The sequence below is a fragment of the Melozone crissalis genome, unplaced genomic scaffold (genome assembly GCF_028551555.1).
Source record: "Melozone crissalis strain CALT ecotype California unplaced genomic scaffold, PUWL_Pcris_2 ptg000012l_1, whole genome shotgun sequence".
Taxonomy (NCBI): Eukaryota; Metazoa; Chordata; class Aves; order Passeriformes; family Passerellidae; genus Melozone; species Melozone crissalis.
Genome location: NW_026535790.1, coordinates 11,440,527 through 11,468,443, shown reverse-complemented (window position 1 = coordinate 11,468,443; position 27,917 = coordinate 11,440,527). Strand labels below are relative to the sequence as shown.

Below are 27,917 nucleotides of genomic sequence, written 5' to 3'. Positions count from 1 at the left end.
CGCCAGACGGCGCTGCCCGGCGGGGCGGTCCGGGCGGTGCCGCTGCGCCGGCGGTTCCGGTTCCGTGCGGCCGCGGCCGTCGGTCGATCCCGGCTCTCGGTCCCTGGTGTCTGTCTGTCCGTCCCGGCTTTCTCTCGGTCCGGTGCTGAGCCGGTGCTCGGCGGCGCCATGAACCGGCCGAAGGCGGCGGCCGTGCGGCGGCCCAGCGCCGTGCCCAAGCCCTCCGGTGAGTCCCGCGGGGCCGGCCGGGCGCTGTCCCTCACTGTTGCTGTCCCTCATTGTCGCTCACTGTCGCTGTCTCTCCCCTCGCAGCTCACCCGCCGCCCGGAGATTTCATCGCGCTGGGCTCCAAGGGGCAGAGCGGCGAGGGCAAGGCCGCCGTGACGCTGCTGAAGCCGGCGCCGCCCGGGCTGCCCTCGGAGCGCAAGCGGGACGCGGCCGCCGCTTTGGCGGGCCCGGCGGGGCTGCCCGGGCTCACCAAGCGGCCCAAGCTCTCCTCCACGCCGCCCCTCAGCGCCCTGGGACGCCTGGCAGAGGCGGCCGTGGCGGAGAAAAGAGCCATCTCGCCCTCCATCAAGGAGCCGTCTGTCATCCCCATCGAAGGTGAGGCCTCGCTGCGCTCTTGCTGTCACACGGAGACCTCGGGGAAACTTCTTGCTCTGGAGTCTCATCCCAGGAGTCGTTCTGGAAGCCCACACTGCAATTATGTGCTGTCCTCCAGGGTTTCCTTCCCTGGATATGGGGCTGGAGTCAAGATTTTCTCTTCTGTTGGCATTGGGTTGTGTTCATTCTGTCTGACAGCTGTGTAGTTGCTGTATGTGAAGTACTCCTTTGAGGAGATCTCAAAGACCGGATTGTGATATTTTGTTCACGTACTTCTTTAGCAAACTCTGGATCTAGATGTTGCCTTTTTAGTTGTCATTCCGTTTCTGATATTGGATATATTTGCAGAGGAGTGTGCTAGCATGGAAAAACAATGAAGGGGTATTATCAGTTGTGAAACACAACTTTTAATGGCAATCGAGTAGGGAAAAACTGTTGCAGGGGCTAAAAGTGAGCTGGTCTGTGCTTTGCTGTCCCTGCAGCACCTCAGGGTGGTCATTTGGCGTGAGGGTAAATGCTGATGCCTGTGTATTGGTGGTTGCAGTCGTCCCCACGGTGCTGCTGGATGAGATTGAGGCAGCAGAGGCAGAAGGCAATGATGACCGCATTGAAGGGGTGCTGTGTGGAGCTGTGAAGCAGCTGAAGATGAACAGAGCCAAACCTGACACCACTCTCTACCTGAGCCTCATGTACCTGGCAAAAATCAAGCCCAACATATTTGCCACTGAAGGAGTTATCGAGGTGAGGACTCACAAAGTCACTGACTGATCATTCCTGCCAAACTGTGAGCACAGTTGCACTTTCTCTCAGGCCAGAGCGTGGTCTGCATGGCTTTGTAAATACCAGAGCTCTGTGGCAAGCTGCTGCAATTTGTATTTCTCTTTCTGCACCTTCTCTGCATCTTCTCTCAATAGATGACTTGTTTATTATTTTATTTTTTTGTGGATGTTATTCCAGGCACTGTGCAGCCTACTCCGAAGAGATGCCTCCATCAATTTCAAAGCCAAAGGGAACAGTCTTGTGTCTGTCTTGGCATGCAACCTTCTCATGGCAGCTTATGAAGAGGATGAGAACTGGCCAGAGATCTTTGTCAAGGTTGGTGAGCTGAGGGGGCTTCTGGACTGAGGCAGTGATGGGCAGACTGATTTGGGAAATGTGGATGTGTTGGAGTAGGAGAGCATCATGGGCTTTATTACAGATGCAGGGAAGAGGGTGGCTAGTGTTTTCTTGTCCACTGTGGAAATGCAGCTGGAGGAGGCTGAAATTGGAGTCTGGGCCCATCCTTGTAAAGAAAAATCTCCATGGGTTTCTGGAATGTAGCCTCCATTGCCTTCTGTTGCCTTAACCCTGCTCTTTTCTGAGATATCTTTGAGAGTCTGTATTGATGTAAGTGTTGCAAAGACTCCTTGCTTTCTCTTTGGTGTGTAGGGATTAAAACAGCCCTTTAACTTAAAATGGCTGAGCTGACCAGCTTGTATATTTTGATGGCAGAAGTTGTTGTAAAGTGTTTCTTGAGAAGGTGCCCAGTAGAGCTTGGGATGTGGTGGTGTTTATTTTTTGCTCTTTTATGATAATCTGGTCTGGTTTTCATCCATGCACTGGTTATGTTAGTTTCCTACTCTGTATATTAGAAATCCATAAAAACTCACAAATACTCCTTAATTAACCCCATGGAAATGGGTTGTGCTCCCTGCTGCAGGTGTACATCGAGGACTCCCTTGGGGAGCGCATCTGGGTGGACAGCCCTCACTGCAAGACATTTGTGGATAACATCCAGACAGCTTTTAACACCAAGATGCCTCCTAAGACCATGCTCTTGCATGGAGAAGTTGGACGTAGTGGAGGGGACCTTAGTGCTGGTAAGATGATGTTTGGGAGCCAGGAGCAAAGGTTTAGGGAGAGGATGGAGCCTGCAGTGCTTATTGACTTGTGAGAATAGTTTGGTATGAGATAGAGTCACATAGACTAGGCTTTGAGTTCCAGGCATCTCTTTTCTTCTTTTTGGGTCTCTCTCATCTCCAGGGGATATTTGAGGGTAGTGAAAAATGGGCCTTTATGGGATGCAGTGTGAGAAGCTGTGGTCCTGCCGAAAGGGATCCCTGAAAGAAGATGAACAAACCAGAGCACAAGTGATTGATCTCTAAGAAGAGGAGCTGTGTGCTGTGTCCAGTGATTGACCTCTAGGGAGAGGAGTTTCTCATGGGGTGTGCTGTGTCCTGGTCTCTCTTAGGGAGTAGCCCACACCCTTCCATGACAGAGGAGGAGGACAGCCAGAGTGAACTGCTGATTGCAGAGGAGAAAATGAGCCCGGAGCAGGCGGGCCAGCTCATGCCCAGGTACAGTGCCTCTTCCTCTCCTGACATAGTTGTGTGCAGGTGTGTCTGTAGATGTGGCTGTGCTCACCCACCTGCAGAGCTGTGGCAGGAAGCTCCTTCTCTGTGCTCCTGTGGCATTTGCTGGGGGATGTTGATAAAGATAAAACTGGTGCCAAGAGAAAAGAGGGGCTTTTCTTGGTTTGCAAGTTGTACCACAAACAAGAATGCTGATCTCTGGACTGGCTTTTGTGGAAATGAGTAAAGTTCAATTTGTGTGGCCCAGGTATGAAGACCTTGCAGAGAGTGTGGAGGAATATGTGCTGGACATGCTCCGGGACCAGCTGAACCGGCGGCAGCCCATGGACAACGTCTCCAGGAACCTGCTGCGCCTGCTGACAGCCACCTGTGGCTACAAAGAGGTGCGCCAGATGGCTGTGCAGAGGCTGGAGATGTGGCTGCAGAACCCAAAGGTGAGGAGAGGAGCTGCTGGAGCACAGCCCTGGTCTGCAATCCAGCCAGGAGGGCTGCATGCTGTACTCCAGGTATGTTTCTGGGCTGTAATGGTGAGTGGCTGGAGTCTTTCTGCTCTCTTTCTGCAGTTGACCAAGCCAGCTCAGGACTTGCTGATGTCAGTGTGTATGAACTGTAACACCCACAGCTCAGAGGACATGGAAGTTATCTCCAACCTGATCAAAATTCGTCTCAAGCCAAAAGTCCTTCTCAACCACTACATGCTGTGTGTCAGGTGAGTGACTGGGTCTGTGACAAGAAGGGAAAGCACTGTGGGAGACATGCCCAGGAACTTGACAGTCTCAATGTCTTTGCTTTTAAATACCAGCTTGGGGCACAGAGTGTCTTGTGTTCATTTAAATGAATTTCACTGTCCTAGAAATCTTTCAGTAGTCCTTTGATATTGTCCTTTGATATGTGCTGTTCTATCCTTTTCACTTTTGTGTGCTAAGTACTTCAAGGAGAAATGAAAAGAATGTGTCCAGCTGCAACGAAATGTCAATTCAGGTGTCCCTGGTCTTCCCTTGCAGGGAGCTGCTGAATGCACACAGGGATAACCTGGGCACCACCATTAAGTTTGTGATTTTCAATGAACTGTCAAATGCAAGAAATCCCAACAACATGCAGATCCTGTATACTGTGCTTCAGCACAGCTCAGAGCAAGCTCCAAAGGTAGGTGCAGTGTCTTGGATGACTGATGGTTACCCCAGAACCCCAGCTGACAGATTTAGTTGTTTCGAGGCCCAGATGAATCTGTTCACAGACAACTGTCTGATCTGTATCATACTATTTTGAAATTATGTAATTATTCTTGCTAGGAATAAACATAAATGGGCATTTTCTAACTCCCACATTCTGGGTGATAATGCAGTTTTATGAGAGAAACATTATTACAGCTGCCCAGGGGTCTGAAGGACAGGATACCTCCAGCATGGTTTCCTTGTGTCTCTTCATGTTGTGGATGCAGACCCATTACAGTGCACTGACAGTTTTCTCTCTGTGTGGCCCCAGTACCTGGCCATGGTGTTCCAGGACCTGCTGACCACCAAGGACGATTACCTGCGAGCTTCACGGGCTCTGCTGAGAGAGATCATCAAGCAGACAAAGCATGAGATCAACTTCCAGGCCTTCTGCCTGGGTCTCATGCAGGAGAGGAAGGAGGCCCTGTATGCAGAGATGGAGTTCAAGGTACCATTCCCCACCCCTGTGCTGCTGGGTGTGCCAGAGATGCCCTGAGCTCTCCTGTGTCTGCTTTCCTGGCCATTCTTCCTTTTGCTCTTTGGTGTGTGAGTGAGTCACTATTTGTGTGTCTCATAGCAGCACTCCTATATCTCATTTCCAAACATCCATGTTCATCCTTTTTGATGACAAAACACTTCCAGAAGGCAGCTCTGGCTGTTGCTATTCCACTCTTTTTTTTTTTCTTTTCTATTTTAAGGAGCGGTTTGTCATTCACATAACCGACCTGCTAGCTGTCTCCATGATGCTTGGTATCACAGCCCAGGTGAAGGAGGCTGGAATTGCTTGGGACAAAGGAGAGAAAAAGAGTAAGCAGAAGAAACTAGGTTCTCTCTGAGGATGAGCATTTTAGTGGATATCTGCCCCTGGTGTTGGGGGAACATCAGCTAGGACTGGGAGCCTGCTGTCATCCTGGGGCTGACAGAGATTGGGGATGTGGCATTTGCATGGCCAGTGCTTCTTGTATCTATGGAAGCAGTGGCTGAGAGGCTGGGGAGGGGGAGCTGTGGGTGGAGGGGCCTCAGGCCTGAAGGGGCAGCTGTAAGGGTTGTAAGGCTGGGAAGACAAACCTTTGGTGTGGCACTGATGTGACTGCCCACGTGCCTTCTTCTCACAAAACTAATCCATCTGTGCTTTGTGTTGGGGGTTTTACTGCAGAAAGCAAAGAACATGTTCTGCCAGAGCTGGGGGACTCAAGTCCTTCTCATACACTCCTCTGGTTCCCCTTCTCTAGTGGATGGTGTGGTGCAGGAATTGGAACAAGATGATCTTTAAGGTTCCTTCCAACTCAAACCATTCTGTGATTCTGTGATTTGCTATTGATGCCTCAGATGCCACCTGTTTACTGTCTTGAAACCACCATGCTTCTGATGAGGCCCATGTGTGTATTTTGTGCCCTGACTGTTTTTCAGACCTGGAAGTGCTGCGCTCTTTCCAGAACCAGATTGCTGCTATCCAGCGTGATGCTGTCTGGTGGCTGCATACTGTTGTTCCATCTATCAGCAAGCTGGCTCCAAAGGACTATGTGCACTGGTGAGAGTCAGCCTGCTCATGTCTGTGCATAACCAGTCCCTTCCCCAACACTTTTCCTATATTATGAAAGCAGGTATACACCAGGGTTTAGTTAGATTTCTCTCCCATTTTCAGACAGGGAGTAGAAACAGTTTTAGCAGGGACTATCTCCATCTCTGAAACTCCTTCAGGTGCATTCTCATACCAGAAATATATGATAATGGAAAATATTTCTGATTTATGTTTAGGTCCACTCAGTAGGGGATTTTTAGCTATCTGACCAAACAAATTCCCTGTGGACTCCTTGTTGTTTTTTTTAATTTGACATCCTTTTTAAGGCTCTGTGGCTGAGGGCTCCACAGATAGTTCTGTCTTCTGGAGGACAGATGGTGTATCCTGGGGTATTGAAACAAGGCATTACTGAGACAATTCAAGCCAGAATTAATAGTAAGCAAGACAGGTTACGGAATTAATAGTAAGCAAGATAGGTTACTGAAAGCATGAAAGCCCAGAGCCCATGTTGATTGCGTAGTCCTCTCTGTTCTGAATCATGTTGTTGCTGTTGCTAGACTCACTTACCTGAGAGGGCTCCTTCATGTGCAGGTTGGGAAGCTTTAGCAGGATTTGAGGGAGACTGGACTGTTGTATGTGTTCTTAAGCCTCACAGATGGTGTTTACTGTGCTCTTCATCTCTGCAGCCTCCACAAGGTGCTCTTCACAGAGCAGCCAGAAACCTACTACAAATGGGACAACTGGCCCCCCGAGAGTGACCGCAAGTGAGTGCCTGCCCTTCCTGTAGTGGGTGCAGGGGGAGCTGCTCCGGCTGCAGGCAGAGGAATGGGTGTTTTCTGGTGATCCTTATATAGCTCTGTGTTGGAAAGGCTTGGAACTGTGCTCAGATTTTTTTCATCTGTTACACTGCCATAAAACTGGGGGGTGTTGTTCCACTCTCCATCTGTTCCTCTTCCTCCTTCATTCCTGTTCCCTGTGCCAAGCTGTTCTGTATCTTGACACTGTAGTTGTAAGGAGAGCAGCCCCACAGTATGTGGGTAACTGGGGTGAGGTGAGGGAGCTCAGACTCAAGGAGGCTGAAGCATAGAGGTACAAGGAACTTCAAGTGATACTCAGATAATAATTTGTTTTAAATAGTTGCATTTGGAGATAGGGGAAAGAAGCTATGATGTATCTTCTGCTCAGATACGTTGTAAGGTCCCTGGAGGGTTCGAGGAGGCTGCTGTGCACGGTGTGACTGATGTCTGGTGTCCCCTGCAGCTTCTTCCTGCGGCTGTGCTCGGAGGTGCCCATCCTGGAGGACACGCTCATGCGCATCCTGGTGATCGGGCTGTCGCGGGACCTGCCCCTGGGCCCTGCTGATGCCATGGAGCTCGCCGACCACTTGGTGAAGAGGGCTGCAGCTGTGCAAGCAGATGGTGAGGCTGCACAAGCTCCCACCAGCAAGAGCTGGCTTCTGTCTCCACGTCCTCCTATTGCCACCCAGGGCTGAGACAGCTCCTACCACCTACCAAAGAGCCTTTGCATCACTTAAAGCATATTTTAGTCGTGATGGCTAAACATTTGGCTCAAAGCCAGCTGTGCTGCTATTGCTTTCTCACTAGAGGAGCTTCTTATTTTTTCTTACTGTTTCTCTCTGTTGCTAATTTTGTATCGTGGAGTGTTTGGGAAATTATTGGTTGTGTGGAGAATGAAGGAATGTGAACAACCACCCAGAGTTTTGAGTCAGCATTTTAAAATTCAATTTAGTCCTTTGTACGTACTGTAAAATGAAATTTGTAGGCTATGCAAAAATGGAAGGATTGGAAGTTAAATTAATTAACCAATTGTGTGCTCTTCTCAAGTCCATTATTGGGACACTTACAAAATAGCAGTTACCAAAGCAATCTTTACTCTTACTCCTTTTATGAATTCATTTAGCATTTGTCTAAATTCCTGCATTGGTGGTAAATACATCCATTCAGCTGAGCTGTGTGTGTTTGTGGCAGAATTGAGGGTGTTGTCTGAGTTTGATTCTAAAGCATCTTACATGCTCTTAGTGCTGACTGGTTAATGGCAAAAAGTGATCTTGAACTGCTCGGTGCTTGTGGAAGGATCTGGACTTTGCTTGCTTTGTTGCTGTTCAGTATGTTTCCAGCCTGTCATATAGAGTTTTAAATCCTGCACCATTTCATATACTGGAAAACTCAGAATCAGAGTGAATCTGAAACTTGCAGCAAAGTTGAAATTCATTTCTAGTTCTTCTGAGCCCCAGAAGTTCTGAGCATATTTGTTGCTTACCTGAAGGAGTGTATCCAAGTTCTGAAAAAGTTACAAGTATCATATTGAATGCATTTGGGAAAAAAGTACCCTTAAGAATTTAAACCAGATTGCTGCTGAAAAGCTCCATATCCTTATATATTGACTTATAGGATTTTTTTGTGTTGTTTCTCTTTAAATGTTGATTTTTAGTTTTTGTAATATCACAAGAGCAAGCCCACAATAACATAGTTGCTTGAAGTAAAATTTTTTTATACTGTGCTGCTTTTCTTGAAGGACTTTCAGGCAGGTAGACAGGTCAATAACTTGTTCAGTCTTTTCTTCCCCTCCAGATGTTGAGGTCCTGAGGGTAGAAAGAATCCAGCTGATCGATGCAGTCTTAAATCTGTGCACTTATCACCATCCAGAGAATATCCAGCTACCTCCAGGGTAAGACTTATCACATAGATAATCTTGCTGTGATCTAGCTCACTTTCACCTTGTGACTAACATTTCCAGCACACAGATTTTAAGATGCTTTTCTGTATTAAAATTTGTAATAACAAAATTACAAGGATTTTCAGGTCATGTTAAGGTGGGTATTTCTCTAGAGCAATCAAGACCTGAGTCATGGAATGTACTTTGGTCTGCAAGCACTGACTTTCTGCCCTAGAAATCTTCAGCTGAGCTGGAAGGATTTTTGTGTGGGTGTCTCTTTGTTGGGAAAAGCACTGAACAGGCATGACTGAATCTAAACAGTGCATGATTAAGGGGAAAAGCAGACTTGAGATGGGCTAAGGAATCAAACTTGACCACTTATTTCTGTTGGTGGCTTTTGCAGGTACCAGCCTCCAAATCTAGCTATTTCTACTCTCTACTGGAAAGCCTGGCCACTCCTGCTAGTAGTGGCTGCATTCAATCCTGAAAATATTGGTGAGTTTGGACATTTCTCAGGATGCCAGTTCTGCTGCAAAAATTGGCCAAGATACTTTCTGCAGAAGTCTGGTTGCTTGTGTGCAAGGCCTGTGCTGGGTTGGTGAGGTAACTGCCCTTAAATAACTCTGTATCCCCTGTGGGTGAAAAATGTGTGCAGGTGGGATTTGGACCAGCTTGTGGCTGGAGTTGCCTTGTTTGTGCTCTGAGTGTTATGAGCTGTTCTCAAGTGAGCTTGTGTTTCCCCACCTTGCAATGTGTTAGAGTATATTTAAAGGCTCTATTTTTTTCCTGTATTCCTTATTGTTGTTCTCTTCTCTGCTGCAGGTCTGGCTGCCTGGGAGGAGTACCCCTCTCTAAAGATGCTCATGGAAATGGTCATGACCAAGTTAGTATGGTTAAATCCCTATGTATGTCAAACAGACCACTGAAAACACACATTTCTGAATTAAGTTTGTGCCATGCAACTCCTTCCTTTCCAGTGGGACTTGTGTAAAATAAACTGGCATCAACACTGCAGTTGGAGTGGGAAAAGTGCCTTCCCTTGACAAAAATATTATAAGCAAGGGAATAAAGCTGAGAAAAAGAGGGAGGGGAATGACTGCTGTGCCTTGCTGAGAAGGTCTCAGTCTCCTGGCTCCACTGAGAAACTACTTGGTTTTTTCTATGTTGTCTATCAGAGCTGAGGTCCTATGTTCTTTCTGACTGTGATTCATGAATTTTGAATAGAACAAGATAACCATTTCCTTTTTCAAACTCTTTTTTCTCAGTAATTATTCCTATCCTCAATGTACCTTGACGGATGAGGAGACACGCACAGAGATGATTAATCGTGAACTTCAAATCTCCCAGAGAGAAAAACAGGAGATTCTTGCATTTGAGGGTCATCTGGCAGCTGCATCCACAAAACAAACAATTACAGAGAGCAGCAGCCTCTTGCTGTCCCAGCTGACAAGTCTGGACCCTCAGTAAGTAGCCTTCTGCATTCTAGTACCTTTATGAAATCCTAGTTAACAGCACTAGCAGGAAACCCTGCTCCTCCACAGGGTGCTTGATGTGGGGAAGAAGAACCCTGTGGTGTGGTAGCCCATGGGATCACAGAATCACAGAATGGTTTTGGTTGGAACATCATCTGGTTCCAACCTGCCTGCCACCTTCCTATGAACCCCTCATGCACTACAGAACTGACTGATCCTGCTCACATCAGAGTGGAGGTCTGCCAGCCTGTGACTTGCTGTTTCTGTGGCAGGGGCCCCCCTCGCAGACCTCCACCACATGTCCTGGAGCAGGTGAAAAGCCTGAACCAGTCTCTTCGCCTGGGCCACCTTCTGTGTCGCAGTCGCCATCCTGACTTTCTGCTCAACATCATCCAGAGACAGGTGGGCTGTGATGGGACTGGATCCCTTGCCTCTGAAACTTGAATAGAGTGAGGGGCAAAAGGAAGCTGAGTGAGATTCAGGGGAAGGTGGTTTGCTGCTCAGGAATTAAATTATCAGTGTGCTGCTCTGATCTATGATCTATGTTCTATGGTCTATGTTCTATCTGATCTATGATCTATGATCTGCTGACCTTGTTACTCTCATCCTTCCCAGGCCTCATCACAGTCAATGCCATGGCTGGCAGACCTTGTTCAGTCCAGTGAGGGCTCCTTGGATGTCCTGCCTGTACAGTGTCTTTGTGAGTTCCTGCTTCATGATGCTGCTGATGAATCAACGTCAGGTGAAGAAGAAGAGGAGGGTGAGAGTAAGGACCAGCGTGCCAAGAAACGCCAGGTGAGCATTCTCTTGGGGATCCCTTCTGTTACCTACTTTCTGTGCATCCCAGAGTTGATTTCACTGCACAGACCAACTTATCACTCCACAGAGACAACAAAAACAAAGACAGTTGCTTGGACGTTTGCAAGACTTGCTGTTGGGACCCAAAGCAGATGAACAGACAACCTGTGAGGTGCTTGACTACTTCCTGCGGCGCCTGAGCTCCTCCCAGGTGGCTTCCAGGGTCCTGGCCATGAAGGTGAGCAGAATGGAAATCATCTTGACTGGGGTCTGTCTAAACCCCAGGGCAGAGCCCTAGGTTATCTTGAGTCCAGAGCCAGCACAGTGCAATTGTTCCATGTCATCCTCCTTCAGTGACTTGTCTCAATCTCCAAACCCCACCAAATACACTTCTGCTCCCTGCTGCTCAGAAGTTACTGTTCAACAGCTAAGTTGGACTGAAGATAGAGCTGGATTTTACTGTGTTTCCTGTGGAGTTCAGGTGTAGGCTCAGGAGGTTGTGTGCCATGTAGAGTAATTGGCAGAGGCTGTTGTTTGTGAGTAGTGCGAGTGTGTGCCTGGTGCTCAGACTGAAACTTCAAGCAGGGTATCTGTCAAGAAAACACATTATATGAGATGAAACCTGTGTGCTGTATTTGGATCGTTCTGTGGTGTTTGAAGCATGTTTCTGTTTCATTCACTAGTATGAACCTAGCAGTCCAGCTGTGGCTTCAAGTGCAACAGCTGTATGTGTGTGACCTTGCAGGGCCTGTCCTTGGTGCTGTCGGAAGGAGGAATGCGGGATGGGGAGGAGAAGGATCACCCCATGGAAGAAGACTCTGGTGATTCTGAGCTGCTGCAGGGATATCAGTGGCTGCTGAGAGACCTCCCAAGGCTGCCACTGTTTGACAGTGTGAGAGCCACGACAGCTCTGGCCTTGCAGCAGGTGGGTGCAAGCAGCTGAAGGGAGGAGTGTCAGGCTTGTTCTTTTCCTACTAGTGCTGAAACAGATCTAAACAAACTGGATCTGGCTGTGATATTGGCATGTTTATGTGCTTGCAGAATAATTTTGTTTGTGCTGGTGCTTGTTTTCATTAAATCCTGATTTCTAATGAAAAGAATTCTCATTCCAGGCCATCCACATGGAGACAGATCCCCAAACCATCAGTGCTTACCTGGTGTACCTCTCCCAGCACGCCCCAGTGGAGGAGCAGGGACAGCACAACGACCTTGCTCTGGTGAGAGGAGGGATTGTGTGGGGGACACATGGCATGTTCCAGGACAGGGGTAGGCATGGGACTTGCTGTACCACCAGGATGAGTTCTGGGGAGTGTGTTACTCTGATAACTGCATGTTTGTGTCTGTGCATGGGTTGAAAGGCAAGCCTGTGTCTTTGGTTTATACAATGAAATGGTAATCAGAGCAATAACCTCTGGTGCGGCAGCCCATCAGCTGGAATGGGGAATGCAAGAGAGGGTAGTGTTTTGATGGAAATCCCACCACCTGGCAGTGTTTCATAAATAAGCAGGTGCCAAACCTGCAGTCATATGTGTTTGGGGAGAGAATGGGAAGTCAGGAACTTCAGTGGTGGGATATGTACTCCTCTATAACCAAAACTAGATTTCAGGGTTGATTTGTTTGTGTGAATTTTTTTTCTTTTTAGAAAAGCTTTTGGTGATTTTTTTTTAATAATGATTTTTTTTCTTTTTTCTCCCTGAGTACTTTGTTTGTTGCTTTTAAGACTCATGTGGTGATAGTGCCTCTCTTTGGAAACACAGAGGAGATTGAATGATAAGTGTCAGGAGATCTTTTTCTTCAGAGTAAAGCTATGTAAATGCTTATTTTGTAATGGGGTGCATCAGAATGAATCTCTGCTCCACTGGGGCATGCAAAGATGCATGCAAAGCACCAGCCTTTTCCCTCCTGTGTCAGTTCTACTCTTGACTCCACAAGCTGATCTCCAGTGTGTACAGGGCTGATGATGGGAACTGGAGAACACGAGGCAGTGAAGCAGTGGGGCCTGGCTGTGCTTTGCAGTAAACATCTCCTGGATGTTTTCTCCCTGCAGGACGTCGCCCGACTGATCGTGGAGCGCTCCACCATCATGTCCCACCTGTTCTCCAAGCTGTCCTACAGTGCTGAGTCAGATGCAGTGCTCGTGGCTCTGCTCTCCATCTTCTCGCGCTACATCAAGCGCATGCGGCAGAGCAAGGAGGGCGAGGAGGTGTACAGCTGGGTGAGTGCCTCCTGCCCTGCCCCAGCAGCTCACAGGCACTGACTGGGCAGGTTAACAGAGCAGAAGCTCTTAATGGGTTACTCAATTTGAATAGACCAAGTCCAGCTCAAGAATTCCCTGATCTGAAAATAATTGGATTGTGCCATAGTATCAGAGCCAAGCCTGTGTGTTTGTAAAATGCCTTTTTAACTTTTCCCCAAGTATCTTTTGGCCACTGTTGGAGATGTTGGGAACTATGGTCTGACTAAATTTGTCCATTCTCATGTTCTCTTTCTCTCCCCCCCTTTGCTTATCCTGCTTTTTTCCAGTCAGAGTCCCAGGACCAGGTGTTCCTTCGTTGGACTAGTGGGGAAACAGCCACCATGCACATCCTTGTGGTCCATGCCATGGTTATTCTCCTGACACTGGGGCCACCTCAAGGTCAGTGAAGTATGCTCAGGGTTTTTTTGGAGGTAATGGTCAATACAGGTTGGCTTTTCTCTATCTGCTGTCTCCTAACAGGTCAGACTGGTGTTAATCCTATTCCCAGGCTTGACCCTTGCAGTACATGTTTGTGGCTGTAAGATTTATCAGAATATTGCTGCAAAGAGTGAAGGATTTGCAGGCTGATTTATTTTTGTTTTTGCTTTCTGCAGACAGCAGGAAATGCCAAAACGATGCTGTGTTCTGCTGTATTGACAGAGAGGGGCAGGGCGTTCTAGGTACTTGTGAACATGGGAAATCATTTCTTATCCACTCTTAAGCAGGGGATGGTGATTTTTACACCTTACTGGATATATGGTTCCCTGAGAAAAAGCCCCTCCCTACTGCTTTCCTGGTTGACACCTCCGAGGAGGCCCTGCTGCTCCCGGACTGGCTGAAGCTGCGCATGATCCGCTCCGAGGTCCCGCGGCTCGTGGATGCAGGTGAGCCTGGGCCGTGTCTGTTGGTGTTTCAAACCCTGCTGAAAGGAAAGGGAGAGGCTCCCTTGCTCAAGTGTGCCCAGCCATCCTGTTTGGATGCCTTTGGATGTAGCCATGTTACTTTTAAAGTAGGGGAGTGAGTCTGAATGGATATTCCTCTTTCTGTGTATTTTAAAGGAATGGGAAACTCTGAATTGAGGTCCCATCTCTTACAACAATTCAATTCAAGCTATGCAATCACCAGACAATAGGCACAGCACTGTGGAAAGCTGTGCCTAAAGGATGTAAGCTAAAACTCTGGTTTCTCTGGTCCTCATACCACTCATCAGTGCTCTCTTTCTTCTTGGTATTCAGAGCTTTCATCCCATTTTACTAATTAAATGACAGCTGTCTATAGCCAGTGATTGAATTATTCAATAATTCCTGCCTGCAGCCATCAAGAGATAGGGTGGAAGTTATTTTTTAATACGAATGATTGCATTACTGAAGTTCTAATAAAATTAAACAGAAGATCAGATTAGCCAGTGAGTGAATTAACTGGAAGATGCAATAAGGCAGCAATGATTTGCAGAGGAAAGAAAATATAGTAGGCAGCTGTCAGAGTTCTGGCTTTAGGCTCTCTGCAGCTCTGTCATTAATGTGTCACAGACAAAAGCATAAAGATAGGTAATAAAGATGACCCTCCATGGACAGTTCAGAGGTCTGAGGACTCAGTGTTTGTCTCTTGCAGCCCTGCAGGACCTGGAGCCACAGCAGCTGCTTCTCTTTGTTCAGTCCTTTGGAATCCCAGTTTCCAGCATGAGCAAACTTCTGCAGTACCTGGATCAGGCAGTATCTCATGACCCACAGACGCTGGAGCAGAACATCATGGACAAAAGTAAGAGCTGCAGAGGAGGCTGACTAGGCATTTAACTTTTTCTTGAACTGTTTCCATGAGTATCTCCTGTGACTTCCTTGGAAAAATCCAAGCTAGTTCAGCAAACTTTGTGCACAGGCTGCTTTGGCAGCTTGTTGTCAGTGTCGACACCTGGGTGGCCTTTGGCTGTATTTCCCAAAATAGAGGAGGATTTTTTTGGATTGGAATGTACAGAGTCAAAAAGCACTGTGGAAGGTATTTTGTAAAAGAAACAAAGCTTTCAAGGCATCATGTTTACAAAGTCTGTGGGAACAGCAGATTCTCTTGTCTGTGGGGGCTGTACAAACAGCCAATTCTGTCCTGCTTTAATGAAGAGGGCAAGATGATGATGTGTTCTTATTTCCTCTTTTTTTCAGACTACATGGCTCATCTTGTGGAGGTTCAACATGAGAGAGGAGCAACAGGAGGCCAGACTTTCCACTCCCTGCTTACTGCCTCCTTACCAGCCCGCCGAGGTACTGTCCAGGATTGTCAAATGTCAAAGTCATCTTCCAAACTTCCCTCCTTTGTTGCTGTTGAGAGGAGCAGGCAGAGATGTCTTAAAAAGCAGGCATGTTGCAATAAACCAGGAAGCTACAGTTAGACACCAGTCCTTTGCTTTTTTTGCTTCTGGCAAAGAGAAAAAATCCAGTATTTTTGGAGTTTATTACAGTGAGTTATTCTGAGTCATATGGAAAAGTAGGTCTTGCTTGGAATTAAGTGAGAGGTTGCTGAATCCTCAGTAGTCAGAGACTGTAAAGCTGAAGGTGATCTGGTGTTGGGGCTCCAGATGCTATCTACCATAACAGCATTTTCCTTTCTTTCTTTTTATTTCTCTTGCAGACAGCGCTGAGACTGCAAGGTCAAAATCCAGTCCTGAAAGCTCCCAAAGTCAGAGTCGGATCCGGGCCTTGAGCCAGGTCCGTGTGCTGGGCCCAGAAGATGATCTGGCAGGCATCTTGCTGCAGGTACTGTCATAACCTCCAGCTGAGTAGCTGCTTCCCTGCAGCAGCTTTACAAAATCCATTTCTCTTAGACTTGCATCTTGTGACTCCTTATCCTGCAGTGTTTGCAGGCAATAAATATGGAAACCCTGATGCAATGAGGCTGTGCCATTACAGCCTGGTGGAGTTGATACTGGCAGGAATTTTCTCTTGTAGTTGGAACGTGATGTGGCTTTTGATCATGCCTGGTACTGTCAGTACCTACTAGCATGTTGCTGTCTCTGCACCTTGTTTGTTCTGTGCATAGTGCCTTTCCTCTCAGCAGTGGATGCAGGATTTGTGAAATGCTCACAGGGCCCTGGCAGCAAAGCTGTGTGCAAACAGTATTTGTACTCTGGCTTGTCTGCTTACAGAGCTTCCCTCCCTCCGTTGACTCCAGAAGGAGCCTACAGGGAATTAATTGGCCAAGTCAGTTGTTGGTGTTTGGGTAGTAGGATTCCCCTGCAGTGTCAGTGTGGATAATCGTGTTGGGGTTGCAGAGATGCTGCTTATGTTCATGTGCCAGGCACTAGAATATAGAAAAAGCTGTATCAGAAGGTTCCTGTTAGCCTACAGTCAGTATAACTGTACAAGATAAATTGCTCTTCTGCTTCAGGGTATTCATGGTACAGCAATCCTTCCATTGTCTGTCATAAATGTACTCCCTGTTGTATCTCCCCAGCTCTTCCCACTGACCCCGGACCCGCGATGGCAGAACTCCAGCCTGCGGCCGCTGGCCCTGGCTCTGCAGCAGTCACTGGGGCAGGAGCTGGCCCACATCCGCCAAGGGGCCGTGCCAGAGAGCGGGGCCATGGCCGGTGGGGCCACCAGCAGTGGGGTCACAGCCGGTGGAGCCACAGCCAGCGGGGTCACGGCCGGTGGGGTCATGGCCAGTGGAGTCACAGCCTGTGGGGTCACATCTAGTGGAGTCACAGCCAGCGGGGTGACAGCACGGCTGCTGCAGGCCGTGGCTGCGCTGCTCAACTCCGCGCACGGCGGCGCCCTGGCCATGGCCATGCACCGCCACCACTTCATCTCCTGCCCGCTCATGCGTCAGCTCTACCAGTACCACGTGAGTGCCTTGGGAGCATTTCATACAGAGGGGTGGGGGAGAAATGGGAAATCTGCAGGGCATGTGCTCTGCTGTGTGCACACTTTGTAATGCTCAGCTCAGGTTGCCTGGCCGTGGGCATCTGGATGCAGGCTGGCCACATTAGGCTGGCACTGCTGAGATTATCTGCAGAGTTGGTGTACCTTACCTAGCCTGGTAACTGTTTTTGGATTTACAGCTGTAGGTCTCTGCTGGTTTTGGGATCTGTAGTCTGTGCTGTTCTGTAGCATTGGACATGTCTTGCAAGCCAGAGCATTTGCAGACAGTTTGAGAGCTGAAGTCTAATTCATAGAGTCATAAAATGGTTTGGGTTGGGAGGGACCTTAAAGATCACCTAGCCCCAACTCCCCTGCCAAGAGCAGGAGCACCTTTCACTAGACCAGGTTGCTCCAAGCCCATCCTACCTGGCTTTGAACACTTCCAGGGATGGGGAGTCCAGAACCTCTGGGCAACCTCTGCCAATGCCTCACCATCCTAACTGTAAAGAATTTCTTCCCAGCGTGCCATGCCACAGGACACTGCCTTCTCCTCGCTCTTCTTCAAAGTGCTCATGCAGATGCTGCAGTGGCTGGAGAACCCTGCTGTGGAAGATGGTCCCCTGCGAGCTCAGCTGAAGGCCTTTGCTGTGCAATACTCCTCAAGGCACAGGATCAGTGATGGTACTGGCACTGGGCAGCTTGTGGGGCAAGAAAGAGACAAAACTGCACCTGGAGCAGGAAGTGTTGTGGGAAGCCTTTTAGACAGGTGTCCTAAGGAGTTACAAAAGTAGCACATTGTGCTGCAGAAGCTCTTTGAGGCTGTGAACCGTGCCTTAGCTCTGGGGGCTTGCAGTAGACACCTGGTAGCATCTCACAAAGCACAGCAGATCTCTCGGGGAGAACTTACAATTTCTCAGGCCAGGAATTCTGTGTGAGCTACAGTTTTGGTAGATGAGCATGCAGGAATGCTCTGGAACTAGGTCACATCATGACTTATAAAGTTGTTTATCATTTGCCATCCCTTGGGAGCAGGAGTCTAACCAAGAGTTTGGGCATGGAAATGGGTTTGTGGTTACAGAGCTTCTTCTTAGCCACATGTCCCTGTAACATGCAGGAGAGCTGTCAAGGGTTGTGGTGGCCATAAGTGGCAGTAGAATATATTTTATGTTTGAGTAGTTGTGCCCTGCAGCCACATGGGGAATCTGTGGGAGGGAAGTCTGATGTGGGAGCTGCCTTGTCCCTGTGATGCCAGTGCTGTGATTTTGTTACAGTTAGAGGGGGATTCCTGCACCTCACAGAAGCTCTTTCTTTCCGTCGTGACCCGGACTTGATCAGCTCCACGGTCTGTGCCATCATTGCAACCCTGAAATCAGGAGAGAAGTGTAATGTGGAGCCAGAGCTCATCAGCAAAGGTATGGATGTCCTTCTGCTCTCCTTCTTTGTAGCATCAGTTTGAACTTACAGCCCAGCAAGGCAGTGCCTAGTGTGCAGGCTGTGGGAATCTGCCTTCTCCTGGATCAGAAAATGTGAACTGATCTAAGCTTGGGCCTGTCTTGTATCACCTTCTTTCCCCCACTGTATGTGGGTTTATAAACTGTGATCTGGGGCTCGTATTAAATCTCTGAGCAAACTGTTGGTTTCCACTAACAAAAAGAAATGGAAGCCTACTATCCCAGATAAAAATGTCTTCCTTCTTCCTCACTCAGTCTGGATATCAGGAATAATACTTGCAAGGTTCCATACCTTTCACCACATCCTGGAGTTAATGAGTGGCATCTTTCTCCTTCTTCTAGTCCTTCAAGGTCTGATTGAAACCCACTCTCCATATCTGGAGGAGCTCCTGACTGTCCTCTTCTCAGCTACTGTTGAGACCAAGTGTCCTGCCATGAAACCAATTGCTGTGGTGTGCTCCTTGTTGCTCCAGGACAAGGAAGAAACCCCAGTAAAGAAGGAAGTGGAAAGTTGCAGGTGAGCCAAGAAAATGATGGGAATTCACAGGTAGGTCTGGGTGCATGGTATCACCAGTGACCCTGGCCTATGCTTTGTCCACAGTGCTGAATCAGCTTGGCCAGGGCCACCCTCTGGCCTTCTCAATGACTGGCTGGAGATGTTGGACCCAGAGGTCATCAGCAGCTGCCCTGATCTGCAGCAGAAGCTACTGTTCTCCTGGAACAAAGTAAGAGTTGTTGGGCAGAGGGACTGCTGTGCTGGAACAGCTTTCTGGGGTACTGACCTGCGCCTGGAAACAGGGCAAGGGCTGTTTTTATGTTCTGCCAGAGGTTACTGTAGGAGTTCCAAAGCAGTACAGGCTGACTAGGAGGACAGTTCTGTGCAAAGCTCACATTTGTCAGTGCAGGGCTTATGTTTCCTTTTAGCTTTATATTTCCTCAGTTATGTTCTTTTAAGGACTTCAAAGTGCTTTGCAGACACAGCACAGTCCCATAACAACCCAGCCAGCTGTGTTTTCATTGGTATTTTTGCAGACAGATCAATGGCTTGCCCAAAGTGCCATGCCAAAGTTAATGCTGAAACTGAATTTCACATCTGATACCATGTTCTCTAGAAAGTGCTGCCCTAAATCCTCAATCCTGCTGTCTGTGCTGTCTGCCCTCCTGGATTATCATCCTTCTGCAATACACATGGCATGTCCTACAGCCGCCCTGCTACCAGGACCTGTTCATTGCATCTCTTTCTCTCTTGGTGCTTCCAGGCAGGGTCCCAGGTGCCCTCCTTCCGCCCGTACCTCCTGGCTCTCCTGACTCACCAGTCCAGCTGGACCACACTGCACCAGTGCATCAGGCTTCTGCTTGGCAGGAACAGGGAGCAGAGGTGAGTCTTGTGTGGCCTAGCCAAGGGATTGAGTTGGGCAACTCTGTCTCTCTGAGAGAGAACAAGACCTGCCATGTTCATGATTTGACTGCCAAGAGATGTACGTCAGCCAGAAATAGACTTTGTGAGAAGGATGCAGATTTCAGTCCTGCTGATTTGTGTACCTTGGTGTAAATATTACCTACTGTTTGATGGAAGCAGCACATAAAGATTTGGCTGTGTTCTAAACAGGAAGTGCTAATTGTGGGTAATCCATCTTGCATTGCCCTTGTTGGTAGTGTTTATGAGCACAGGGTTTGCAGGATGGCTTGGATAGCAAACTGGGGGCTGTCTCTGTACCTGGGCAGGCTCTGATGGATATTTTGGTTGTACTAAACTCCATTTCCAGTCTTTTTTCTAACCCTTTCATGGCATCAGCCTCCCAGTTTTGATCTCTGCAGCAGCCCTAGCTCTGATCTTCTGTACACAGCTTTCAAATACTGAAGTTCCAGTTGTAGTATTGTTACAGTTATGGACCAGGACATGCTAAAAACTAATAACAGCAATACTTTTAGAACTGCTAGTATTTCAGTTTATTATTTTATTCTTAATTTCTTGCTCAAAATTAAATTACTTTCTCAGTTCAAGGTAACTGCTGTGATAGGGACAGTAAGGTCATTGGTCTGATTGTACCAACTGTTTGTGTTGATGACCAGCTCCTGTCCTTGGTGTAAGGCTCCATGTAGCCCCCCCACTTGCTGAATGCCTTTTGTTCTGTTCTGTACCCTGTGCTGTGCTTACTGCAACAACTATTTAGTCATAATCTGGGAACAGAACCAACCCCCTTCTTGGGACTTAATAGGTCCTACTTTTACATTTGCAGATGTTTCTTGCTTCACAGCACTCATCATGTTTAGTGATGCTTCCATGTGTTTGTGTGCTGCCTGAGGGTTGTGTTGACTCTGATTGCAAATCTGTCTTCTTTTGTCTTCTGGCAGGTTTGACCCAACTGCATCCTTGGATTTCTTGTGGGCCTGTATTCACATTCCTCGGATCTGGCAGGGAAGGGACCAGAGAACTCCTCAGGTATTGGTTCAGCTCTTCCAAGATTCCTATCTGGATGGAGTGAGAGGCAATGTTTTCACAGTGCCTGATTTTTCCATGGCCAAGAGGTGGCTGGAGTGATTCAGGTGCAGTGTGCCAAGTTTGCTGCTTGTACCTCAGCTGATTACTTGGTTGCTCTGCTGTTCCATGTGACAGTGGCAGTTTAGAGTACAGAAAGCTGATAGGAACACATAAAGTTTGCCCACTTGGCATTTCCCCTGCAGCAGTTGCCACAATATCTGGTAAAGGCACAAGAGAGTGGCAAGCAAGCTATAACTCAGCATGGGATAATTGCCATTTTACAAAGAAAAGGAGGCTGTGTCTCTTCTCCACAGAATTTCTTTGGTTTGGTGACTGAATTATGCTTTCTGACCCATCACATCTGAGATGGAAGTAAATGAAGAAGTAGAGGAGGGGTAAAGAGATTTTATTTGGGGCTGTGATTCTTTCAGAGCTCTAGATAGGGAGCCATTCTCAAGTCCGGGTCTGAGATGTTCCATTCCAGTCAGGGAAGGTGTGACTAGAAGGAGCTAAGGATCTTGGGATTTGGTGTGGAATAATTTGGAGTGTTCTCTTGCCTTACAGAAGCGCCGGGAGGAATTTGTGCTCCACCTGAAGGCATCAGAACTGATCAGCATGGTGGAGCTGATCCTGGCTGAAGCAGAGACCAGATACCAGAACACTGACGAGGCCTCCTGCACACTCATCCAGTCCCGACTGCCGTTGCTGCTCAGTTGTTCTCATGGAGACCTTGAGAACATCAAAAAAGTAACAGAATATTTGACCAACTGCATCCAGCAGTGGGGAAGCAGGTGAGGGTGCAAATGAGGAGCATTGTCTGCTGGAATTGTAGTTCTTGGGCACAGGCAGGCAGTAATGCTGAGACTTGCCAGTATGTCTTCATTAAGAATGCCATGTTCCAGAGCCTGTATGAAAATGCACACTATCCTCCCAAGGTCTGGGGAAATAACAAGTGGTTTTAAGTGGTACTCAGCCCAGGAAGCTGACTTCAAAAGTGAAATTTAAGGGCCTTCTTGCTTTTAGGACTTCAGAATGAAATTCTTGACATACTTGGGTTTTTTTCTTTCATTCTTTAAGGCAGTGGTTATTTTTGATTACTAGTTCCTAACGTGGGATTTCTTGTCTACTCATCCCTTGAGTCACTGCTTGTAATACATCCTGCTTCTGACTTGCTTTGAAAGCTGAATGGAGACCAAATTATTTCCTAACAGCTATTTTAAGACTGTGGAAAGAACAGGAAGATGATGTTTTTGTGGCAGTGAAAGGAACTGACCTAATTCCAACCTTGCTTATGGTGATATTAGGAAAGATTCTGAATGACTGTTTCTTCCTACTGCCTCCTGGTACAGACTATGCCAGGGATCTCCAGGGGTTTCAGGTGTGTAGAGAACATGCTGGTTAGTCTGAATAGTTGTGGTTCTGGCTTATTTTCCAATTGGGACGGGGCTGACTGTGAGTACCACATGCAGGAACTCTGCACTGGAGATGTAAGCAGAGCTTTCTACTCCTGTGCCCTTTGAACTGCAGTTTTCTAACTCCAAATGGCCTCCTGGTGGATCCCCATAGACTGTGGATGGATCTGTGGTGTTACTAATCTGATGGGTCTTGGGTGTTTGCTGGGTGAACTAATGTAGTGTCCAGTGGCTGACCTCTCCCTTTTTCCTTCAGCTCTGTGGGGAAATGCTGCCAGGACCTTCTGCTGCAGATATACCTGCAACTACCTGAGCTCCTGGTGCCTATGCCTGAGATGCTTCTTACCAGTGAAGGAGCCAGAGACAGCAGCACTTGCAAGGTAAAGTTAGAGGCATAGGAAGGCCCCTTTCAGTTGTGTATACACAATGGATTCTACCTTGATGCCCAGTTTAGAAGGTGAGGGCTGGCAAAAGCTTCCTGGGTGACTTTGGTTTCTTTATTTTGCTTTTCTGTTACCCCATCCCTGCCTGCACTCTCCAGGGAAGAGAGTTCTGGTGTGGTTTGTTTTGCAGTGTCCTTCTATAAAATACTATAAACTCCACAAGCTTCTGTGTGCCAAAGGCTTCTGTAAGGCACAAGTGTGCAGGCATCTGATCCTGCTTTGATGTCTGTAGGGACTGTGGACTTCAGATCCCATGCCAGCTGGAACACTGCATCTGCTCACAGATTCCACCTGAAAATAATTTCTGTTAACCCCCCTGTGTAGCTGGAAAGGAATTGGGAAACACTGCTGGAGAGCCAGGGGCTGGTTTGTACATTAAACTTCTTAACAGTTTGCTCATTATTTTTCTTGCAGCTCGATGCCCTGGTTCACAGATTCATTAACCTCCTCGCAGACACCAGTGACTCCAAGTCCTCCGAAAGCCGCGTGTGGGATGCCAATATGGCCTGCAGGAAGCTGGCTGTGGCTCATCCCATCCTCCTCCTCAGGTACCTCTCTCTCCCTGTGTGTCTCTGGGGCTTGTTGAAAAGCATCCACCTTTGTCCTGGAAAGGGAACAAACTTGCAGCAGTCACAGTGGTGGTGACAGAGTTCACCTTCATGGACAGAAGTCAGGAGAAAAGGCAGCAAAGTGACATCTTTAACAGTGAGGCAACACTTTGGGTCTGTCAGGAAATAATCGTGGAATTGGAGACTAGGGAGCAGAGTATGGGTGGGAAATGGGGCACGCTGAATCTATCTATACAGGGATCAAGACAAGAACTCTGAGAGAGGATAAGGGATTTTGCATTCCAGGAACTGAGGTAACATGTACCTTTGAAAGATCTAGGCCTAGATTTTCTTGTTTGGTGTTTCAGGCACTTGCCAATGATTGCAGCACTGCTGCATGGCCGCGTTCACCTCAATTTCCAGGAATTCAGGCAGCAGAACCACTTGACCTTCTTCATCCATGTCCTGGGGATCCTGGAGCTGCTCCAACCACAGGTGTTCCAGAACGAGCACCAGGCGGCACTCTGGGACTGTCTCCTGTCCTTCATCCGTCTGCTGCTGGTAGGAAAATCCCTCCCTGTGCCGGCTGCTGGCCACTAGATGGGGAAGCTCCTGTAACACAGGGCCAGCCTTGGTGCTTCTCATTTGAAGGGAAAGCCTTCCTAAATGCCTAAGAACAAAAAAGTGCAATAAGTACCTTGGAGAGCTTGAAGAGGAGGCAGCAGATCAAGAAGCTGCTCCCTGGTACCCAGAGGTGCAGGATGGGGCAGTGCATTGCTGCTGTTTTTTGGTTAACTCTCACCTTTTTGATCCTTTCCCAGAACTACAGAAAATCCTCCCGGCACCTGGCTGCCTTCATCAGCAAGTTTGTGCAGTTTATCCACAAGTACATCACGTGCAATGCCCAGGCAGCTGTCTCCTTCCTGCAGAAGCACTCGGATCCACTCCAGTAAGCTTCCTTATGCCTGTTAGCCCATGCACAGTCACATTGCCAGGAGCTAATCAGACACAAGACAGCAAGAGGATGTGACAGAGTAGCTGCTAAGATGGCACTTTTTTACCCTTGGCTCCCTTAAGTCACCACTGAAATGAGCAGCATATCTCTTCTTTATAGGTGAAAACAGCCCAAGGAAGTCACATAATGACTTTAACTCACATCATGGCCTAAATGTTATATTGAGGTATTTTAGTGCCCTGCAGCCTTTCATAGAGGCAGCTGGAGAGTCTTTCCCCAGAGCAGTGGCTACAGGGTCCCACCTACAGATATGTGGGGAAAATGCATTTGAGTTCCAGTTATAAAGAAAGGAATTGTTTCTGCTTCTGAGAAGTTCTTTGTTTCAGTGTGCATATCTGTGCTCATGCCATTATTGCTACTGAAAGCCAAACACACCACTTCTTTTTCCCAGTGACCTGTCCTCAGACAACAGTGACCTGGCAATGCTGAAGTCCCTCCTGGCTGGGCTGAGTCTGCCTAGTAAGAGTGGCATCTTGGACAGGGGCTCTGATGAAGAGAAGGATGGTGAGTCTGGGTGGGAGGAGAGGTATTCCAGCTGGTAAACCTGCACTCTGTTTTGGGGAATAAGTGTTCTTTTGTGGGGTGTATACTGTGCTTGTTCTTATAACAGCTCAATGTGTTTAGAGTGAGAATAGCACTTGTATGCTCAGCAGTTGGGAACCAGTATTTGGGATGGGTTAATTTGTTTTCCTGCCAGTGGTATCAGTACTGGAGCAGAACAGCTCTTAACAAGGGTGAGTTTCCTGGTTGTGGATTTTGCCCTTTTAATCCACACTTAAGGACTGACCTGTTGGGGGGCCTCTAAGGGTACATCCATTCTTCCACTGTTGACAGCTTGCACAGCTTGCATGGGGAAAATTATTCAGCATTAAAAGAGCTTGCAAAGCTTCCTCCTCAGTGTCAGCTGAGGGGGTTACAGGAGGTGCAGTGAGATTAGAGGCAGTGTGAGACAATTGTATCTCAGCATTGCTGGTGGCTCCTGATACACCACTGCACTGCTGGGGAATCCTGGCCAGTGCACAGGCTGTCAGGAGTGCCCTGCTCTCTCTCTCCCCCCAGATGAAGCAGCTGCTGGCTCTCTCCCCCTGGTCAGTGTGTCTCTCTTCACTCCCCTCACACCAGCTGAAATGGCTCCATACATGAAGAGGCTCTCCAGAGGCCAGACAGTGGAGGGTGAGTGAGGCCCTGCTGTGCAAAGACACAGGGCAAATACAGACATTTGTCAACCTTGTTACTTATCTGTCAGCAGCAGCCTGGCTTCCTGTTTCAGGCTTGTACCAGCAGTTAGGATGTTGTTCCATTTTTGGATTAACTTGTCCATAGCCTCCTGTGATTCTGTGACAGAGGCTTCCTATGATTCTGTTATCACTTAGCTCAGCACTACTTCAGTGGCCCTTCTAGGCCATTTGAGATTGGCCCTTCTGGGCCATTTGATGGCCCCTTTGAGGCTCTTCGAGGATCTTCAAGCATTTTGGGAGATAGCATGAGTAAATCAAGGAATGCTGCAGTTCGAGCCAGGTCTGAAGTGCTGATAGGAATGAAATACCAAACTGATGAGAAGCAGGATTTGCTAGAAATCCCCAAATGGCCTTCATGGAAGAAAACCATGTTAATCTGGCATATGAGAACAATAATCTCCAAAGGTCTTCTGCAATTTAAAGTGTCCTGTGTTCATACCTAATATGTGACAGTTTTCCTTCCAAGGTAGAATAGGACAAAAAAGTCCTGCCTGGACCCTGTTTTTTAAAGAGACACCCTGAAGGTCTTTAGTTACAGAAGAAGGTGTTCTGAAACTGAAACCTCTCACTCCTTGTATTCCTTCTGCCTGGGCAGCTTGGGATGTGTTGATCTGGCACATCCCTGGTCTCCTCCTTTCTGAAGAACTGCCTTCATTACACTACCTCTGTGTGCAAGTGGGGAAACTTGATGGCTTGGGAGATTTGTTTTGTGGGGAAAAAGAAAAGGTTCTTTGCTGGATCAGTGAATTTCAGTCACCTTTTCAACCTGTGTCTTCTCCCAGACATCCTGGAGGTGCTGACAGACATTGATGAGATGTCCAGACGGAGGCCAGAAATTCTTGCCTTTTTTGCTGTGAGTATTGGTGTCTCAAACTGCAGCTGGAAGAAAGAGACTCTTTTCACCAGAGTCTGTTGCACAGCCAGCTGAAGCACTACCCTTCCTCTGCTTTTTGGGTGGTTTTGCAGCACCATAGGAGACAAGTGTCCTCAGTTAGCCCTGCTGAGGGCAGACAGTATTTCCCTCCATTGCATACTGCCTCAACTATCATCTGCTGTATGTCAGAGGAAGAATTAAACCTCTGTCCTCTTCCCAGGGCAAGGAGAGAACAGCACAGTTCTGTTGAATAAGCTGGAAACTAGGGAAAACTCAGCTGTCCCACATGAAATAAGATTACAGAAGGGTACTTTAAAGTATTCAAAACCAGGATAATCTGTCTTACAAAGAGGGATTTCTGGGGTCAGCCAGTACCTGCTGGATTTGTGTTGGGCTGAATTGGTGTGGAGGGGAGTAATGCCAGTCTGAGGAGTTTGTGCTCCCTGAATGGCCCTGTGATCCACATTTGTCCATCTTTCAGACAAACCTGCAGAAGCTGATGAGTTCATCAGAGGATTCCTGCCGAAACCTGGCCTTCAGCCTGGCTCTGCGCTCCATCCAGAACAACCCCAGGTGAGCACCACTGCACCTGAGGCTGTGCTGCCTGAGCTGGGGCTGCACTGACCCTGTTTGCTGTGGATTTCCTGCCCACATGCATGTACTGACCCTGTCATGTTTCCCTCCCAGCATTGCTGCAGATTTCCTGCCCACCTACATGTACTGCCTGGGCAGCCGAGACTTCGAGGTGGTGCAGACAGCGCTGAGGAACCTGCCTGAATACACTCTCCTTTGCCAAGGTACCTGGAGATCAGCCCCCTTTGGGCCATGGTTGGCCTCACAAGGGTCAAAGCTGGGGTGCTGTGCTCCCCTGGGATTGCTGTTGCTTAGACCAGGCTATCAATACCAGCAGTAGCTTTGGGCTGAGCTTCACAAGGGGGATTTGGCATAGAGACAAGGGGAGCTTCCTTGAAGCAGATTTGCTCCCTTATGGATTTGCTCCCTCTCACATGATCACAAACCCACAGAGCTGTTAGAGGGGAGATTGTTCCAAATTGTTATGAAAGGGGAAATTTCTCATACAGCTGCAAATGCTCAGCCAGTGGTTGTTGGTGGATTGCTCTTGCACAAGGAGCCCTGGGGCAGTCCTCACTTTGCCTTTCCCTTTCCCAGAACATGCAGCAGTGCTGCTGCACAGAGCCTTCCTGGTGGGCATGTACGGCCAGATCGACACCAGCTCTCAGATCTCAGAGGCCTTGAAGATTCTCCACATGGAGGCCATGATATGAACATGTGGTTCTGGGAGTTGCACTTCCAGAGGAATTAATTTAATGGATTCATCAGCTGCATTACAGCCCTTTAAGAAGAACAGTGTATTGCAACCCATGTGCTGGAGGATCAAAGAGGTGATGTGGCAGGCCAGACTGTGCTGGAAAAGAAGAAGGTGCTGACTGAAGATCAGAAAAGGGCAAGGATCAATCTGCCTGGCTGAGATGCCATTATTGTGGGAGAAAAATCTCCTAAACATTGTGCCAAACAGGGACCACTTCCTTCTTGGGGTCTTGGGGCAGTGGCTGTTGGTTTGTTGTTTGGGGTTTTTTGTCTCTCCAAGAAGGCAGAGCTGCTGGGAGAGCAGAAGGGAGTGAGTGATGGCCCTTGCAATGGAAGTGTCTGCACTCTCTGTGCTGGAGAGAACATGCAGATTTGTGCAGGGGGAGAGACCACTTTGGTTTCTGG

At 48.1% G+C, this 27,917-nt stretch overlaps 1 protein-coding gene across 1 annotated transcript; it reads left to right on the top strand.

The window, feature by feature from the left end:
• The first annotated feature begins 81 nt into the window (after nucleotides 1-81).
• INTS1 (integrator complex subunit 1) lies at nucleotides 82-27,917 on the top strand. Its single transcript, XM_054270920.1, has 48 exons — nucleotides 82-226; nucleotides 313-603; nucleotides 1,148-1,344; nucleotides 1,561-1,698; nucleotides 2,303-2,462; nucleotides 2,834-2,939; nucleotides 3,202-3,388; nucleotides 3,518-3,663; nucleotides 3,959-4,100; nucleotides 4,440-4,616; nucleotides 4,867-4,975; nucleotides 5,579-5,699; nucleotides 6,377-6,454; nucleotides 6,951-7,108; nucleotides 8,282-8,378; nucleotides 8,770-8,861; nucleotides 9,189-9,249; nucleotides 9,632-9,829; nucleotides 10,111-10,240; nucleotides 10,454-10,633; nucleotides 10,725-10,874; nucleotides 11,382-11,561; nucleotides 11,749-11,853; nucleotides 12,684-12,851; nucleotides 13,160-13,271; nucleotides 13,595-13,756; nucleotides 14,484-14,630; nucleotides 15,026-15,124; nucleotides 15,492-15,616; nucleotides 16,314-16,479; nucleotides 16,537-16,703; nucleotides 17,242-17,401; nucleotides 17,992-18,132; nucleotides 18,514-18,688; nucleotides 18,773-18,896; nucleotides 19,431-19,549; nucleotides 20,527-20,614; nucleotides 21,218-21,444; nucleotides 22,322-22,445; nucleotides 22,923-23,056; nucleotides 23,425-23,617; nucleotides 23,878-24,005; nucleotides 24,463-24,575; nucleotides 25,131-25,244; nucleotides 26,092-26,162; nucleotides 26,665-26,756; nucleotides 26,871-26,980; nucleotides 27,354-27,917. The coding sequence occupies exons 1-48, from the start codon at nucleotides 169-171 to the stop codon at nucleotides 27,467-27,469; spliced, it is 6,636 nt and encodes a 2,211-aa protein (XP_054126895.1). The 5' UTR covers nucleotides 82-168; the 3' UTR covers nucleotides 27,470-27,917.

What these genes read in the sequence shown, in the direction of transcription:
- INTS1 (XM_054270920.1), top strand. Translation starts at nt 169, where the DNA reads ATGAACCGGCCGAAGGCGGCGGCCGTGCGGCGGCCCAGCGCCGTGCCC. An exon ending in TGGAGGGGACCTTAGTGCTG is followed by an intron (nt 2,463 to 2,833) that starts GTAAGATGATGT and finishes GGTCTCTCTTAG; the next exon opens with GGAGTAGCCCACACCCTTCC. An exon ending in ATACACTCTCCTTTGCCAAG is followed by an intron (nt 26,981 to 27,353) that starts GTACCTGGAGAT and finishes TCCCTTTCCCAG; the next exon opens with AACATGCAGCAGTGCTGCTG.